Source organism: Herpailurus yagouaroundi, unplaced genomic scaffold, assembly GCF_014898765.1.
Source record: "Herpailurus yagouaroundi ecotype Mexico unplaced genomic scaffold, PumYag 77, whole genome shotgun sequence".
In the NCBI taxonomy this organism is placed as follows: Eukaryota; Metazoa; Chordata; class Mammalia; order Carnivora; family Felidae; genus Herpailurus; species Herpailurus yagouaroundi.
The window spans coordinates 101290383-101310599 of NW_024412388.1; the positions used below are offsets into that span (position 1 = coordinate 101290383).

Genomic DNA, 20217 nt, shown 5'->3' on the forward strand with positions numbered 1-20217 from the left:
AAGGATATGAGGTTGGAAACTGTGCAGAAAGCTCATGCCTTAGTAAAGAACTAAACTAGCCACAGAGTAAAGACAATATAGATTTGTCCTAGCAGAGCCTGGAAACAATCCTTGAAAGAGCTAAGCTGTCCACAAGTTATTTAACTGTCAAGAGAAAATTGAAAATGCTTTAAAGGAAGGTAATAAAATTCATACATTCAGGAGAATGTAACCTATAATCAGGAGGAAAACAATTGTCAGTAGAAACATGCACAAATAACAGGTGATGCAGATTGCAGTAAAGGACTTTAAAATAGTTATTATAAGTATGCTCAGGGATTTAAAGGGAAATATGAACCAGATGAGAAGAGAGATTTTATAAAGGACTGAATGGAACTTGTAGTGCTGAGAAATAATATGAAATAAACAATTCGCTTGACCGGCTCAGCAGCAAATTTGACACCACGTCAGACAAAATCCATGAACTTGAAGACATGGAGGTAGAAACCACCCAAACGGAAGCACAGAAAGAAAAATGAAAGGAACGTAGCCAGTGTAGCTGGTGACCTGCAGGACAATATCCAGATGTTTAGCATACACATAATGGAGTAGTTGGGGGTGGGGAGGGAGCAGGAAGAGGGCAGAAAAACTATTCAAAGAAGAAATGGCCCCCGGGGCGCCTGGGTGGCGCAGTCGGTTAAGCGTCCGACTTCAGCCAGGTCACGATCTCGCGGTCCGTGGGTTCGAGCCCTGCGTCGGGCTCTGGGCTAATGGCTCGGAGCCTGGAGCCTGTTTCCGATTCTGTGTCTCCCTCTCTCTCTGCCCCTCCCCTGTTCATGCTCTGTCTCTGTCTGTCCCAAAAATAAATAAACGTTGAAAAAAAATTTTTTTAAACAAAAAGAAGAAATGGCCCCAAATTTTCCACATTCGATGAACTACTGTAAACCCATTGGTCCCAGAAACTTGATGAAACCCAAATAAGGTAAAGTAAAGAAGCCTTAATGAATGGGTGAAAATCAATGAAAAAAAAAATTTTTTTTTTTTTTTAACACGAGAGGAAAAATGACATTACGCACAAGGAACAAGGTTAGAAGTACTGCTTGCTTCTTGTCTGAGGCAGTACAAGCCAGAAGACAATGGAATGGATCTTGAAAGTGCTGAAAGAGAATAGTCAGTCTAGAATTCTGTGATCACTGACAATAGTTTTCAAAATCATAAGAGACTCTTAAATACTGAGAATAAACAGGGTTGGTGGGGGTGGGGGAGAGGGCAAAGTGGGTGATGGGCATTGAGGAGGGTACTTGTTGGGATGAGCACTGGGTGTTGTATGGAAACCAGTTTGACAAGAAATTATATTTTAAAAAAACCTGAAGGTGAAATCAAGACATTTGAAGACAGACAAAAGCTTAAAGAATTTTTTGCCAACAGGACTCTGTTACCAGAAATGTTAAAGGAACTTTTAATGACATTAGGTGGAAAGGCAGAGCTACATAAAGCAATGGAAGAACAGCTAAAAGAGTAAATACATAAATAAAAAATATAAAAAGCCTGTTTTTTTTGTCTTCACAGTTTTCTTTAAAAGATAATTGGCTATTTAAAGCAAGCATAATAACGTCACACTGAAGGTCTGTAATATACGTGGAAGAGAAGTGTGTGATGACACTAGCACAGAGGATGACACGAGGGTATTGTCGTGTTGTTACATTATGTGGGAAGGGCTGAGAGATTTGCAAGTATACTGTGATCGGTTATTGGTACCTATGGTAATCTGTAAAGCAGTCATACACACAAAAAATAAGCCAGTGAAGAAACGGAATTGCTAAAGAACACTCAGTCCAGATGAAGGCAGGAAAGAGGACTAAAGACCTGATCGTAAAAAATAGACATCGAAAAAGCAAAATATTAAGTCTGTGTTGCTGGAATATAAAATGGTATAGCCAGTTTGCAAAACAGTTTTATACAGTTAAAACAGAATTATTATATGACCCAGAAAGTGTACTCCTAAGATAAATACATGACCAAGAGAAACGAAAGCATATGTTTGTACAGAGGTGGTTCATAACCACCTTATTCCTAATAGCCCCAAACTGTAAGCAACGCCAGGGTTTATCTAACAGGTGCATAACTAAATAGTTGTGGTATTAAAACAATGGAGCACCACCTTGTAATAAAAAGAATTGAACTACTGGAGATGGCAATATAGATGAATCTCAGAGATGTGGTGCATGAAAGAGTCAAATGCCCAAGAATGTATACTGTGTGATTATGTTCACATAAAATTCTGGAACATACAGAACTAATGAATAATGTGAGAAAGTAGATGAATAGTTTGTTTGAGACTGGGTGGAGGGAAAGTGTGATTTGACTGCAAAGGTGTATGAGGACAGGATTGGAGAGATTGGCTCGATTCTTACCCCAGTGTATTCATTTGCCAAAACTCTTGAAGCTCTGTGTCTAAATTGATGCATTTCTGTATTAAGTCATACCTCAGTGTGTTTCTTTGAAAAGAAAAATAAATAGACCAGAGTTGACTGAGGGGCTATGAAAAAAAAAAGCCACAAAAAATATCACTGATCTGTAATTGAAGACATTCTTAAATTTGAAAAAATATTAGACACAAAACGTTTGGAAAACATAGAAAATTAAAAACAGAAATAAATGACCAATCAATATACAAAGTGAAGTTAAATCCTAATGTAGTAATTCAAATTATGCTTGTGTAGGTACGAAATTTTCTGAAAGACTAGATGAGAAAGAACAAAGGTTAGCTTTGGAGCTGGGAAGTAATGGAAGAAGTACAGGACTTAGAGGGAGACTTTTTGCTTTGTGCTGTGTTCCATATCTTTTTTTTCTTTAAGTTTTTATTTAAATTCCAGTTAGTTAACATGCAGTGTAATACTACTTTCAGGTGTGCATCATGGTGAGTCAGCACTTCCGTACCATCACCTGATACTCATCAAGACAAGTGCACTCCTTAACCCCCATCACCTCTTCAGCCCATCCCCACATCCCTTCCCCTCTGGGAACCATCTGTTCTCTGTAGTTAAAAGTCTGTTTCATATCTTTTGAATTTTAAATCATTGACTCTGTGACCTTTCCCTTCTCCCCCATTGAGTGAAATGTAACAAAAATAAGATTTCACATTAAAATAAAAATTAAGGAAACCATTGCATTTATTTTTTGCCAAATAGGGAAGACTTTATTTATTTTTTTTAATGTCACCTCTTGTGGATAAGGATGTGGGAAGGTCATTCTTACATCACAGCTTTCCTTGTACCTAGCATCCTTGAAGAAGCGTCTATCAATATCTATCAGAATCCCTTAAAACCTATTCCTTTTGACCCAGCAATTCCACCTCTGGCAGTTTACCATAAGGAAGTGATTGGAGGCACGGACTGAGACATATATGAAATGGTATTTATCATAGCATATTTCATGAAAACAGAGACATAAGTACATATTGAATGTCCAAGAGGAACGTGATTGGGTAAGCAGATTTTGGTAGTACATAAGAAAGTAATGTGCACCCGCTTAAATGGTGTCATGGGGAAAATATTTACGTGACACTAAATTTAAAAAACATGTTATGCCGTTCATATAATGAGGGTAACCAGTAAGCGTTTTATTTATAAGTGTACAGTTAAGGGTACAATTACACTTAAGAGTGAGTGGAGGAGCAATTAAATTATTTACTTAATTTCTTACATTTAAAGACTGACAAATTAGTTTTATTTTATTGGGTGACCTTTCAAATAGTTCTGTTCAAAAATGATTTCCCAAAATGAAACCATTTCTAAACACACACAGACCTATATCCTTGTATATTTATCCAAATTTGAAATTATTGGCACCTTCAGTTGACTCTTTTGTATGCTTTTATTTGAGAAGATATTCTCTCTACAGTTGCTCAGAGGAAGTTCTGCTCAAAAGTAGAATATTCTCACTTCTCCATTTTTTTGCAATTTAAAATGTGTAAATATTTTAGCCTGGCTATTTTCACAGATGTGATTCTTTTCACTCAGAGTATTTTCTACATAAAACTTTTTTTTTTTTTAAATTCAAGCATAATGAACATACCTTGTTATATTAGTTTCAGGTATATGTTATAGTGATTCAGCAGTTCTAAACATTTCTCAGTGTTCATCAGCCAGTCTGCCCACCCACCTCTCCTCTGGCAACCACTAGTTTGTGCTCTGTATTTAAGAGTTTTTGTTTTTTGTATCTTTTCCTTTGTTCATTTGTTTTGTTACTTAAATTCCATATACGAGTGAACTCATATGGTATTTGTCTTTCTCTGACTTACTTCACTTAGCATTATGCTCTCTAGATGCAACCATGTTGCAAATGGCAAGATTTAATTTTTTATAGTTGAGTAATATTTCATTGTATCTATATCTATATATATACCATATCTTTTTAATCCAGTGGAAAAATTGGGTTGCTTCTCTATCTTGGCTTTTGTAAATAATGCTGCAGTAAACGTATGGGTGCATATATCTTTTTGAATTAGCATTTTCATATTCTTTGGGTAAATACCCAGTAGTGGAATTACTAGATCATATGGAAATTCTATTTTTAACTTTTGAGGAACCTCCATAGTGTTTCCACAGTGGCTGCGTCAGCTTGCATTCCCATCAGTGGTGTCGGAGGGTTCCTGTTTCTTCACATCCTCGCCAATACCTCTTCTTTCTTGTGTCGTTGATTTTAGCCATTCTGACAGGTGTGATGATGAGTGATGTTGAGCATCTTTTCATGTATCTGTTGGCTCTTGTTCTGTTTTCTTTGGAAAATTGTCCATTCAAATCCACTGTCCATTTTTTAATTGGATTATTTGGGGTTTTTTTGGTGTAAAATTTCTATTTTTAATTGGCTTTAGTATTTCTTCCAATTAAGCTGATGCAAAATCATAAGTCTTCTCAATTTTTTTCCACTGAAGTATATATAAATATATTTAATTTAAAATAGGAGCTCCATCAAGAGTCTTCCTATAAATCAAGATATACCCATTTAAACATTATACATTGGTTGAATTTACATCATTTAATTTTTTAGTTCCTCCTTTGCTGAGGTAAATTTCAGTGTCAACCTGTTCACATGCTTTGTTGTTGTTTTTTTAATATGAAATTTATTGTCAAATTGGTTTCCATACAACACCCAGTGCTCATCCCAACAGGTGCCCTCCTCCGTGCCCATCACCCACTTCCCCCTCCCTCCCACCCCCCCCATCAACTCTCAGTTTATTCTCATTTTTTTAAGAGTCTCTTATGGTTTGACTTCCTCCCTCTCTAACTTTTTTTTTCCCCTTCCCCTCCCCCATGGTCTTCTGTTAAGTTTCTCAGGATTCACATAACAGTGAAAACATATGGTATCTGTCTTTCTTTGTGTGACTTATTTGTTTTTAATCATTGCAATACGCTAAAAACTTTATTTCATTCCTTGAATTCATTGATTAAAGATTTTCAATGGACTTTGAACAAAACAAAAACAAAATATAGATCACTTATTATGAAAAACATTTAACACGATGTAGGACACAGGTTGATTTGCCTTGTAAATCAGCAGAAGCTTATCAAACATTTTTAAACTCCAGTTGCTGGTGGTCAGTCCAGAGAGATCGTGGTTTTTGCTTGGTTGGTTGTTGTTGTTTTTTGGTAGTGATTACATATTTTTTGTTCCGTTTCTCTGATATACATAAGTACATTTTAATATCTACCCCTTTTATTTTTGATTAGTTGAAAATTACAACATTTTGATGAAATGATGATCTGGTTGTTTTTGGCAGCTCATCACCTCACCAGTGTTATACCTTCTTCTTAGGGTTTTTTTTTTTTTAATTTTTTTATTTTTCCAAGTTGTTGGAATATAGGTAGATATCAAATTTAACATTTTAGATCATTCCTGTGAGGTGGGGTGTCAAGTATGTGAACAATCTTGTTTAGAATTTAGTGTTTTGAAAAGTGTTTAAGTGCACTTCTCCTAAGTGCATTCAAAGTTGGGACCTTTGGACAGAAAGTTTTTGTAGGTAAGAGGAAGCTGTTAGAATTCCTAGGGACTTTGTGTTTATACTTGACCACATTGTAATCCATTCACCGCACTGATGCCTAGGTAATCTTTCTTAATGGTACGCTTTATTCCTTACATATGATGTTATATTTCTTTTTTTTTTTTTTTAACGTTTATTTATTTTTGGGACAGAGAGAGACAGAGCATGAACGGGGGAGGGGCAGAGAGAGAGGGAGACACAGAATCGGAAACAGGCTCCAGGCTCCGAGCCATCAGCCCAGAGCCCGACGCGGGGCTCGAACTCACGGACCGCGGGATCATGACCTGAGCTGAAGTCGGACGCTTAACCGACTGAGCCACCCAGGCACCCCTGATGTTATATTTCTTAAAATCCTTCATGACTTTCCATTACACTCAGAATTTTTTTTTTTTTTTTAATTTAGCATGGCCTTACCAGAATTCTTGTGTAGTCTGGACTATATCTAGCCGTCGAACCTCATCCTGTATCATTCACTTCCCCTTCCTGAGCTCTAGCCACACCAGCCACCCTCCTTTTCCTCGGGGTCATTGCATTTGTTGTTTCCTCTACTGGAATTTCTCTTCTTCCAGATCTGTTCATCACTGGCTCCTTCTCCTAATGTAGGTTTCAGTGCAAATTGTGTCATTTCAGAAACCATTTCTCTGAACACTATATATAAAGAACCTTTCCTTTAACTTACCTTCTATCACTAGTACTCAGTATTCTAATTTCTGTATGAAATTATCACTATTTAAAATGGTCTTATTTAATGTAGGAGCAGAAATGTTATATGTCAGGTTCAATACTGTATCTCCCAGAGCATACTAGGCACTTAATATTTGGAAATGAATGACTGTTCTGTGTAGTTTACTGTATCCGTATTTCTTCTTTGATTCTCCCTTCCAGCTACAAAAAAAAATTTGTGGTATTTTCCTAGCATATTTTCAAAGCCAATATGAAAATAGCACCAAATAATTAAAGAACTTTATCTATTTTAATGTTTTCTGAAGACAGATAAATAATAATGGTATATTGAATTGGCGGCATACAAGTGGATGTAAAATAAGAGAAAGATTTGTATTTTTGCTTCCTCCTGAAAGTAGAAAAGACCCTGGAGAATGGTTTAGAGTTCTCATAGAAATAATCCATGAGCTCTGCTACTTGAATAATTAGCCTAGACTTCCTGTTCCAACCGTTATCAGACTAGTCCTCCCATAACAAAACCAATCATAACAGCTAAGCAAAGCAGTTTAATGGCATTGGAGCAACTAACTGAGGGAGGACTTCTAGGAGAAGGTCATATCCGTATAAATACTGGCTTTTTTTCCTGAGGACATGTTTTAAATCATTGTGCAGGCAGAGAGGCCAAGCCTCAAGGGGTGGTCATTTGGGGCAGAGGAGACTGTGCTCAGGTAGAGTTGCCAGAGTGGCTGAGGCATGAGAGACAAAATCTCAAGACAGGAAGGAATTGCAGAGAAATTTCTAGGCCCAGCAATTTATACATTTCCCTCAAATTGTTGCTTGATTCTGCAACTTTATGTGCGTGGGGGGCAAGACTCAAGGAAACTTAGAAGGAAATCGTGGTTGGAGGCTAAAGGGCAAAGAAAAAAATGTAACAGCCACATGGTACTGGGGAGAAAGATATTAGTGTTTAAGGCTGCCAAGGTAAAGGGCGCTTGTTAACACCCCAGACTTCCAGCCGCGGTCCCAGAGGGCACTCCCTAGAAATAGAGGTAAAATGGAAATAGACTCCCCTTAAGTCTGCCTGCACTCAACCTGTGTTTCAGAAGGAACTTAACCTTTAGAGAGAATATAATGTTCAAAGTGTCTGTGCTTTTTCATTTATATAGTCTAGCTTCCAGTAAATTCTAAGGCAGGCTGAAAAAAAGGCAGGAAGATACCCTAAGAATATATAAGCACAAAAAAGATGTACATAAGATTATTCACTGTCAGAGTCTTTATTAATAGCAAAATATTAGAAAAATGATGAAGGACCACCAACAGAGGATTGATTAAATTATGTTTGTGTAATATAGTGGTGTTTTACACATGTATATCAGCATTTGGGGCAGGACAGTTCTTTATTGTATGACACTGACTTAACCATTCTCAGGCACGTTACATCTTTGGCCCTAACACAATAAACGTAAATTGCACCTTCAAGGTTCGATACAACTCAGAATGCTCTCACACATTTTCATATGCCTCTGGGGTGGGGCCTTCAAATTGAAAATCATTAATATCATAGAATTTTGTACAGTTGTTTAAAAAAAAAAATGAGAAAGTTGTTGATGAACCGATTATGGAAAGACCCCTGCAGTGTATCTTAAAATGCAAGATGCAGAGGAGTATGTATACTTTGCTATATTTTGTGTAATAGAGGAGGAAATAATAGATATTTGGATTGCTTATATATGCATAGTAATACATAAGAAACTAATGCAAGTGATTATCTGTGGGGCCTGATAGGGTGAAGAGACGTGAGAGTTCAGGGATGAAATCTATTTATTTACTGTATACTTTCCTGTATTGTTTTGATTTTTAAAACATGTGGATATAGTACCTATTCAAAAAAAGTTATAAATAATAATCTGTTAGATATAAACAAGCTATTGTGTTCAATATAATAATTTCTAAAAGAATTAAAGTTTATGTACTCATTACAAAAATGTTCTGGTCTTTTTCCAATTCTGTCTCCTTTGACCTTTGCCTTCCCTCAGTGGAGTAGGGCGGAACTGGGGCTGGGCATCTGCAGGTAGCAGCATTCTTGCCGAATTTGGTACACTGCACATGGAGTTTGTCCACCTCAGCTACCTGACAGGGGACCCCGTCTACTACAAGAAGGTCAGTTTTCTCGCCGCCTTCTCTTTGTTTATCATAAAAGAGTTCTTTAAGATTTACCGAACGATCGTTGCTTGGAAAATGTTTGCCTTTCCAGGAAGGTGTATGTCAGTACTCTGGGCCCCCCCCCCCCTTTTTTTTTCTTTTTAAACTAGCTAAAGGAATGTCCATTCTCTTTACAATATTTACTGTTATTTGAGAAGTGTAACCACTAGTAGTTTTGTGAAAATTCTGTTGCCATCTCTATTCAGCATAGTGTTGCAGTGTCCCTAGCCCCAGAACAAGAAAAACAAAGTGAACAGAAAGTTAAAGAATTGAATTGAATTGAAAAGGAAGAAGGAAAAAAATAATCATTCACAGATTACATGATTATCCACCTGAAATCTTAAAATAATCTGTATTTAAACTATTAGAAATAAGAGCATATTTATAGTTTTGAATAGAAGATCAATATAGATACGAAAAATCACCAGCATTTCTCTGCACCAACTACAACAGGCAAGAAAGTATCCATGTTAACAAACACATACGTGGTAGGAACTTTACGTGATGGGAACAAGAGTGTAACTTCCTTACAAATAAGCTTAACAAAAGATAAATAAAGTTCAAAACACTTGAATGACATTGAGGAGGACCTAAATAAATGGAGAAGGATGTTCTGTTCATGTACAGCTAAACAGTATCATAAAAACTTTAGTCTTTTCCAGATTGATCTGTAGCGTTAATTCCGTGCCACTTAGAACTCCAGTGGCTTCTTTTATAAACACTTTTTTTTTTAACATTTTTTTTCAACGTTTTATTTATTTTTGGGACAGAGAGAGACAGAGCATGAACGGGGGAGGGGCAGAGAGAGAGGGAGACACAGAATCGGAAACAGGCTCCAGGCTCCGAGCCATCAGCCCAGAGCCCGACGCGGGGCTCGAACTCACGGACCGCGAGATCGTGACCTGGCTGAAGTCGGACGCTTAACTGACTGCGCCACCCAGGCGCCCCTCCAGTGGCTTCTTTTAAAAAAAATGAAACTTGACAAAATTCTTCTAGAATTTATATAGAGGAGAAATGTGGAGTGGGTTTGCATTACCCATATCGACACTCACAGGGAAGTGTTGGTGCATAAAGACAAATAGACTGATGAACAGAATAAATGTTCCTTAAATAGATCCATATATATGTGGAAACATTATGACAGGGGCAGCATTGCAGATTATAACCATTTGAGGAGCATTAAAGGCTTAAATTTAAAAGACAAATCTAGTGAAGTTGAAAATACGTATACCCTGTGACCCAGCAATTCCACTCTTTGATATGTACATTTACACCATACTATACATAGAAGAATCATTTGCATTAGCAATTTATATAATAAAATTCAGTACAGCAGTAGGAAGAATTGAATTATATTTATCAATTAAAAGAATATGATACAACCTTTTTTAAAAAGTTAAAAACAAGCAGAGCTGAATAATATGTTTTGTGTGGGGATTCAGAAGTGATGAACATAAAACTCAGAACTGTGAGTACAGCCAGGACAGAGTCCGTGCTCTGTAAATGTATAAACAGTGCAGCAAAGGTGTTTGTAGTGTTGCATTTCTTATATTGGGATGTGAGTGGGATCTGTGTATATTCCTTTCTATGTGTGAGCTGTTTTCATTGGTTGAGAAGAATTTGCAGGTGAAGACAGCAGTGAAGGAAGACACAGAATTTTTCTTTTCCTGATGAAATTAACAAAAATCTTAAAGACCGGCAAACATTTATCCATAGCAATGAAAGGAGGAGAGGCTGCAGTCTCATGTCATAAGTATGTGACAGCCAAGAAGCAGAAAGCTTGTGGCATGGTACTTAACGTCTGTTTCCCACCTTGTTCTGAACCCTTACTGGGCAAAGGAAGCACGTCATCAGATTCCTGGCACTCCCCATCAGTCCATCTCACAGAGGACACCATGCCGAGGGTGTGGGGTGTTCACTTGTCCACAGCTCCTGAGGGGTCTTGCCTCCATCTTACCTGAACACTGGGACTCCAGATCTCAAATTGTGTCCAGGAGGGGAGGAATACTCCCCTCTCACCCACCCAACACAGTAGGGATGAATTCAGAGACACTGCAGCTGTAACATATCAAACCAAAGTTCAGGTCAGAGCCGACCCTGTTAAACGTGAGCAAGACGCAGAGGGAAAACGTGGCAAGTACTATAAACATACTGCAACAGGGTAGTAACAAAACCGTGGTGGTAAATAGCATGTAAAAGACTGATAAAGAACCCACTTTCAAATTTCATGAAGTCACTGTAATTTATACTATAATAGCAAGTGAACTCAGTAAAATTATAACTCAAAAGAAATAATGATACAAAGATTGCAGAACTGAAGAAACAAATTGAGATCTTAAAACGTTATATTTCTATTATGAATAAATAAACGAAAAACAACAAAGCAGTGACTTTACGTAATTGAAAACCGATTTACTAACGTGGAAAAGCAGGAGACCATCATAGTGGAAACCAAGAAAAAGCATGAAGAGATTAAAAGCTGATAAATGTATAAAATGAAGGTAATCTAGCGTATGGTATTTCTGAAGTAGAGGATCTGACAGATAGGAATCACCTAAAAGTGACAGGAAGGAGAGAGAGAACTGCAAATTCCCTTTTTAACAGAATTAAGAGATACTTGATATTTCACACCACAAAATAGGAGAAAAGGTTGCCGTAATCAAGGGCAGAGAGGTTTGGGAAACAAGAGAGGATATTTGTGGCTGCAGATTTCAAGAATAAAAAACCAGAAGAGCACAGTTCCCTGAAATAAATGGTATATCTAGAGGTGCAGAACCGAAGTCCTCATTAGCAGCATTGAGAACAGGGTCACGGACTGATGGTGGGTACTTCTTTGGACCCTTCTACAGGCGTGTTGAGAAGCTAGGATAACAGAATTCTCAGGAAACTTCGGTGAGGGAAGAGAATGCATGACACATTTTCTTTTATGAGCAGTGCTACCGCATTGCTAGTCTCGGTTATCTGGGGAAAAGCAAAGGCGTCCGGTCTCTTCCTGGCCTTTTATGTCATCCTTGTGTAAATAGCTGGTTCAAGGAAAATAACAATGAGTAATTCATCAGGAAAGAACAAGGATAGAATTTATACAGAGGTATATTATCAGAAAAAAAGAGGGAAGGAACAGGATATATAAGAGATGCCCAAAAAATACTTCTCAGGAAATAGCAATTAAATCCTGACCGAACATCGCCATGAGAGGGAAGATAATGAAGCCCTCCTCTCTGTGAAACGAGTATATCAACAGAAATAGAGTGCTCAGAGACAGTTAAGATGTGCTATCAGTAACAAATTGCAAGAAACAGTTACCACCAAAAATGAAAGCCAAACTGGAAGCAGTACAAAGGAGGTGTTCAAAGACAATGATGGACTTAGAAGACAAAATTGAGACAAGCTAGTAAAGGTGTCGACAGTAAAAAAGAGATGGATAAAATATTCAGAAAGGAAAGGCAGCTGAAAGAGGCAGAGAGGATTCAACGTGTGCCTAATTTTCAGAAGACAAAAGAAGGTAATATTTTATTATCCCTAATGGCATCATTTCAAACTGCCTAATCGTGGTTCACGGAATTATTCAGATTGGGATTGTACATAGAGTTGGTCTCAGCCTTGAAAGAACACAGACAACACACCATCCTTGGGCCAGTTCCTAAAACCGCCTAATGACAAAGTCCAGCCAAATGAAAGATGACCGGGACATTGTCCTAACAGGATTTGTGCTGTGCTCAAGCCAGAAAATAATGAAGTATATATAAGGTTCTGTGAAGATGTTTCCCCAAGTCATGCATACTGAGCAGGTTATCCTTCAGAGGCAAAAGGAACATTCTCAAATAAGAATACAAGGAGTAGAATACATTTGTGCACTCTCAAAATCCATCCAGTGTATAGATGAATGCAGATAAAATCCCTGAGAAAGTTTCTAGCTTCTTAATATATTTTTGTGATTTCTTTCCTCCGTAGCTTTAGGGAGATCTTTCAGGAATCAAAATTTTGGGGATTTTAGGAATTTTCAGGATTTCTATTATGGGATCGATATTTAGAGTTCAGTAATTTAGTTCACTTTTTCACCTATTCAGGTTAGTTTCATACTTCTTATTATAAATGTCCTTTTATGATTCCATTTCTATGAAATTATTTCTGTTTTTATATTTAGATATGTACATATTAAATGTGTCTGGAATGATGTGTATTACTGATGTTTCTGATGGTTATTTCTGGATAGTAAAATGTTGGCATTTAAATTAGTTTTTTTCTGTGCTCTTCATATTTTCAATTGTTTCTTGAATTTTAAATAATGGTGGTATATCATCTGGTAAAAATAACGAGTCATTTATAAAGTAGAAGCCTTTCCTGACCACTACCACTACCACCACCACCACCACCACACACACAGACACACACACATACACACACACGGGAGATGGTGTAGGTTCTGAGTGAGGAAAAACCACAAAGCCTAGTTGACATTTACTTTATTAATTGTATTCTTTATTTTTGTTAAGGTCATGCATATTCGGAAACTACTTCAGAAAATGGATCGTCCAAATGGTCTTTATCCAAATTATTTGAACCCAAGAACAGGTCGCTGGGGTCAGTGTAAGTATTTCTAGTACAGCCGATGCTATGTCAAAAGGTTATTTGTCTGGAGACTTGCTTGATGTAGTGAAAAGTCCATCACACGTATGGTTGGAACCCCTCAGCTTCTAACCCTGTGATCTGCTAGTGCCGTTACCTTTGGCAAATTTCTAATCTTTTGTCGCTTCAGTTTTTCTACGTGTAAATGGAAACACTAATAACCTGTGTCACAAGCAGTATTTTACTCCATTAATGTGTAAGTACTTTGTTAAAAATAGTGCCGCCTTTGCAAAAAAAAAAAAAAAAGGGGGGGTTCCCCCTATTTATAAATCCTAGCTTCATGTAAATAAGAGCATTGCTTTGGATAGGTATTTATTAAAGGAATATGAAGAACAAACAAGGGTCTTAAATGATTAGAAAGGGGGGGCGCAGTTGCTCTTGGACAAGATTTGTCCAGTCATTTTAACAGAAGATACCAGGTCTTATTATTCAGATTCTGTGCCAAATGCTTGGATGAAACTAGAGATGAGGGATAACTATGTAGAACTTGGTCTGAGTTTAGGGAGCTCCCAGGCCAGCAGGGGAAGCAGACACACTTCAAAGTCGTTGGAGCTGGAATATAATGTGGTAAGTGTTACGGTACAGACATATACCAGTTGTGATGTGAGACTGGCAGAAGTGACTTCCTCGGTGAGGAGAAGGTATTTTGTTTGATGAGAGGGTGATGTTTTAAAGCTTTAGAATTGATCTTCGAAGGAATAGATTTTTTAAAAATAACAAATGTTGCGGCGCCTGGGTGGGTCAGTCGGTTAAGCATCCGACTTCGGCTCAGGTCATGATCTCACGGTTCGTGGGTTCGAGCCCCATGTCGGACTCTGTGCTGACAGCTTAGAGCCTGGAGCCTGCTTTGGATTCTGTGTCTCCCTCTCTCTCCGTTCCTCCCCTGCTCTCACTCTGTCTCTCTCTCAAAAATAAAGGTTTAAAAAAAATTTTTAAATAATGTTTATTTGGAAATGTGGAACTTGCAGAATTGAAATAAAATATGGGTTTACCAATGGTATTCTCTCTTGAAAGATAGAGAACGAAAACAAAGAGTAGAACGTGTTACTTTGCCCCTAGTATGACATAGTTGGGTTATTTTTGAGACTAATGAAATCATAATGAAACAGTAGAAAATGAGGTAAAAATAACAATCTCTTAATTTTATGTATGGAAAATAATGTTTAATCCATCAGTGAGAAATTATGCTGGTGTTTGCTACCAAGAGTAGGAAAACATTTGTCATGGAATCTTCGGGGCTCCTCTCAAGGAAATTGTCTTTTATTTTGTGAAAGGAAAGCACAGTGGTCAGTACAGTTGTGTCTTTCATGGATCTGGGAATAAATCTCAGTCTTTGGTTCCTCTTCTGTACTTTTCTTTTTCCTCTTCTGGAATTCTTTACATGTAGCTCATTTTTCTCTTTATTTTGAAGAAAATACAAGATCTGTGCCTCTACTGAGTGAAAATGATACTTTTTTGGAAAAAACAAAACCCCAAAGACAGCATTGCTAAAATATAAAAATGTGCTTTTCTTATTCCAGATAAGGATGACTGGTTTGGATGTCTGCTTAGTAACTTGGGTGAATTTTATGAAAATTCTAAAGTACATTTCCCTCCTAGAGTTTTATTAAGATTTGGGAATAACTCTAATATCAGGAAAAAATTATGTTCAGTTCTTTCTTTACGTCATATGCCAGTGTATATTCTATAATGTAAAGCTTAACTTGAACTGTAAAAAATAACAACATAAAAATACTAGTTTTTTTTTTTTTTTTTTTTTGTAATCGGGAAAACCTTCTACTTAAAGAAAAGGTATCAGTTTTTACTATCCAAATGTTAACCTCTTACATTTCCTAGGAAAGGCAAATAACAAGCTAAGGAAATACATTTGATTGTATTTGGAAAACAGAGTGTTCATATCTTCTGTATATCAAGAACTCTTATAAGATAATAAGAAAAAAGATAATCATCCTTAATAGAAAGATACACTGAGAAAAATTGGTTCATGAAAAAACAGAACACAAATGGACAATAAACAGATGTGCATTTTTAATCCTAAAAGTGGTGTTACTGAAGATATGTGGTATATGGAGACAATGTAATGTGACAACATCCTCTTTCTGTACAGACTGGTACTATATATATAAATTCTATATAATTTACTATATAAATTCTACTATAGTAGAATTTGCAACACTACCATCTTTGGTGTCCTATTTGTAGAGATCTTTGTCCCTCTCTTCCCGCTTCACCACCACCATAAATCAATGCAGCTTTTATTTTATTTATTTTATTGAAGTGTAGTTGACATACAATATTATACGGTTGACCTTTGAACAATGTGGAGATTAGGGGCACAGTCGGAAGTGGGAGTTTGACTCCCACCCAAAACTTAACTACCAGGAGCCTAGTAGTTGACTGAAAAGCCTTACCAATAACATAAACAGTTGATTAACACAAATTTTGTGTGTTACATTCTTAAAGTAAAAAATATCCATAAAATATTAAGGATATCACAAGGAATAGTAAATACATTTACAGTACTATACTGTATTGAAAAAAAATCTGTATGTAAATGGACCTGCACAGTTTAAACCCATGTTGTTCAAGGGTCAACTGGATTAGTTTCAGGTATACAACATAGTGATTCCCAATGCAGCTTTTAAACAGAAGACACTATTCTTAATCTATTAAATTAATAAAGGAAATGGGCATATCCCTGTATCCAGAGCTTCAAAAACTGAAAAATTTGTATGCCCTTTGAACCAGCGACTTATTTCTAGGTATTTATTCCAAAGAAATTTGGACATATACATACATATATATATTTCTATATATATGTATACACACACACACACACACACACACATATATATAAAGTTTATTTGCAATAACTTTGAAGTTATTTATCATATGAATAATTTGGAAACATTCTAAAGCAGTCTTGTCCAATAGAACTTTCTGTAATGAGAAAAATGTTCTATATCTGTGCTATCTGTATAGGTGTCACTAAATGCATATGCTGTTGAGCACTGGAAATGTTAGTACAGATGTAGAGCTGCATTTAAATTTTATTTACTTTTAGTTAATTTAAGTAAATAGCTACTTGTGACTAGTGCCTGTTGCATTGGACAGTGCAGTTTTAAACATCCTATGAAAGAGATTTAGTTAAATAAATTGTAGTACCTTCAGATATAATATACTATGCAGCCATTAAAAGTTAGGTTACAGAATACTTGGCTTAGATAAATATGTTATCTGTGTTTTTTCCTTAATGCTTGTTTTTATTTTCTTCTTTTTATCTGTATTAATCTAAATTTGATAATGGACATCTATCAGTTTTAAAGTAAGATTAAAAACGTTTTTTTAAAGCAGCTTTTGAGAAATAGCACATGTGCCATATAATTTACCCATTCAGAATATACAGTTGAATGGGTTTTAGTATTTATAACCATCCTCAACATCAACTTTAGAACATTTTCATTAACCCCCAAAGGAATCCTGTACCATTTAGCTATCACCCATCTATTTGCCTATTCCCCACTCTCCGCAGCTTTAAACAACCACTAATCTATTCTTGTGTCTCTCTAGATTTGTCTGTTCTAGACTTCTCATGTCATCCACATACTGTGTGGTTTTTTGTGATTGGCCTCTTTGATTTAGCAAAATGTTTTAAAGATTCTTCCATATTATACCTTGTATCAGTACTTGGATTTTTTAATGCCTGAATAATTCTCCCATTTTATGGATATACCACTGTTGTTTATCCATTCATCAGCTGATGACTTTGGGGTTGCTTCCACCAGGTTATTTTTCACTGTGTTCCTTTTTTTTTTATTGATTTATAGTTGACATACAATATTATATTAGTTTCAGGTATACCACATAGTGGTTCTGTGTTTTTATACATTATGAAATCATCACCTTGATAGGTCTAGTTACTGTCTCTGTACAAAGTTATTACTATATTACTGACTGTATTCCCCTATGCTATACATCATATTTCCACGACTTGTTTATTTTATAACTGGAAGTTTGTAAATCTTAATCCCCTTCACGTTTCTCCCCTTGCCCCCCCCCCCCCCACCCTTTCTGGCAACCACTAGTTCTGTGTATCTGTGAGTCACTTTTTCTTTCATTTTGTTTGTTTTTTTTAGATTCCACATATAAGTGAAATTATACAGTATTTGTTTTTCTCTGTATGACTTCTTTCACTTTGCGTAATACGCTCCAAGTCTGTCTATGTTGTCACAGACGGCAAGATCTTATTCTTTTTTGTGGCCAAGTAATAGTCCATTATATATGCACTACATCTTCTTTATTTATTCTTCTATGGATAAACACTGAGGTTGCTTCCATATCTTGGCTATTGTAAATAATGCTACAATGAACTTAGAGGTATGTACATCTTTTTGAATTAATGTTTTTGTTTTCTTTGGATAAATACCTAAAGAGGGATTGCTGGATTACATGGTAGTTCTGTTCTTAATTTTTTGAGAAACCTCCATACTGTTTTCTGTAGTGGCTGCAGCAATGTACATCCCTACCAACAATGCACAAGGGGGTCCCTTTTCTCCACATCCTTATCAGCACTTGTTATTTCTTGACTTTTTGATAATAGCCATTCTGACAGATGTAAGGTAGTATCTCATTATGGTTTTGGTTTGCATTTCCTTGATAATTAGTTATGTTGAGCATCTTTTCATGTGCCTGTTGGCCATCTTTATGTCTTCTCTAGAAAAATATCTCTTCAGGTACTCTGCACATTTTTTAATTGGGTTATTTGTTTTGTTTTTTTGTTATTGAGTTGTATGAGTTCTTTATGTATTTTGGATATCAACCCCTCACCAGGTATATCGATAGCAGATATTTTCTTCCCACTCAGTAGGTTGCCTTTTCATTTTGTTGATGGTTTCCTTCACTGTGCACAAATATTTTTTAAAACTCTTTTTGATGTTTTATTTGTTTTTGAGAGGGAGAGGGAGAGAGTGGGAGCAGAGGAGGGGCAGAGAGAGACAGACAGAATCTGAAGCAGGCTCCAGGCTCTGAGCTGTCAGCACAGAGCCCAACACGGGACTTGAACCCATGAACTGCAAGATCATGATGTGAGCTAAAGTCGGACACTTAACTGACTGAGCCACCTGGGCACCCCACAAATATTTTTTTAAGTTTATTTATTTATTTTGAGAGAGGTGGAGAGAGCAGGTGTGGGGAAGGGGCAGAGAGAGAGGGAGAGATGGAATCTCAAGCAGGCTCCATGTTGTCAGCTCAGAGCCCAACACGGGGCTCAAACTCATGAATTGTGAGATCATGACCTCAGTCAAAATCAAGAGTTGGCTGCTTAACCAGCTGAGCCACCCAGGCATCCCTGTGCACAAACATTTTTAAATAAAAAAGAGGATGTCATTTTCCACATCAAAATCTTAGAATACTGAAAAAAAATAACTCACTGTCTGAGAATTGCCAGCCTTTAAAATGACGAACAGTATAGCATTCACAGCATCTTAATTATTAAAAATACAACTTTTTCTCTTAAATAGTACTGTGAAAATTGAGTAATGACATGAAAAAGAATGAAATTGGGTCCTTACTTTATATATAAAACTTAGCTCAAAATGCATCAAAGACCCTAAAAATAAGAAATAAATTATAAAACTCTTAGGAGGAAACAGGGACAAATCTTCATGACCTTGGATTTGGCAGTGGTTTCTTCAGAAGCAGAAGCAACAAAAGAAAAAGTAGTAGATAAATTGGATTTTATTAAAAGTAAAAACTTGTGCATCAAAGGACTATCATGACAGTGGAAGACAACCCACAGAATGTGAGAAAATATTTGCAAATCACGTATCTGATAAGAGTTTAATATCCAGAATATATGAAGAACTTCTACAACTCAGCAACGAAAAGATGGTTAAAAAATGGGCAAAGAACTTGAATAGACATTTCTCCAAAGAAGATCTGCAAGTGGAAAATAAACCTGTGAAAAAGATGCTCGTTATCGTTAGTCATTAGGGAAAGGCAAGTCAAAAAAGCACTATGAGATTCCACTTCATACCTACTATGATGGCTGTCATCAAAAAGACAGAAAATATGTGTAAGCAAGGGTGGGGAGAAATTGGAATCCTTATACATCGCTGCTGGGAACGTACACCGTGAAAAACAATTTGGTAGTTCCTCAAAAAGTTAACTACAGAAAACCCACTGTGATCCAGCAATTTAACTCCTGAGTATATACCCCAAAGTTTGAAAGTAAGGACTGAGATACTTGTATGCTACCATTCACACAACCGTTATTCACAGTAGCCAAAGTAGAAACACCCAAAGTGTCCAACAGATGAATGAACGAACACATTGTGGCACATGCACACAATGGAGCATCGTTTGGCTGTGACAGGAATGAAGAGCTGCCACACGCTGCCACACAGATGAGCCTGGAAGGCATTGTGATAAATGAAAAAGCCCAGTCACTAGAAGGACAAGTCCTGTATGATTGCACTTTACCAAATAGTCTAAAGCAGTCAAGTTCATAGTCAGAAAGTGGATTAGTGGTTGAGACTTGGGTGAAAGGGGAGGTGGGAATTATTACTCCACAGGTACAGAGTTTCTCTTTGGGATGATGAAAAAGTTTTGGAAATAGAGCTGTACAACATTGTGAATGTAATTAATGCTCCTGAATGGTACACTTAAAGCATGATTAAAGTGGCAACTTTCATGTTACATATATT

General features: G+C 36.6%; 1 protein-coding gene across 2 annotated transcripts in view; it reads left to right on the forward strand.

Annotated features, from left to right (window-relative positions):
• Window positions 1-20217, forward strand: part of MAN1A2 (mannosidase alpha class 1A member 2) — a 180554-nt gene that overhangs the window by 98043 nt on the left and 62294 nt on the right. For both annotated transcript variants that reach the window (XM_040471441.1, XM_040471440.1), the window contains exons 7-8: window positions 8722-8845; window positions 13381-13474. In XM_040471441.1, the coding sequence (XP_040327375.1) occupies window positions 8722-8845; window positions 13381-13474 (218 nt within the window). The remainder of the gene's footprint in view (window positions 1-8721; window positions 8846-13380; window positions 13475-20217) is intronic.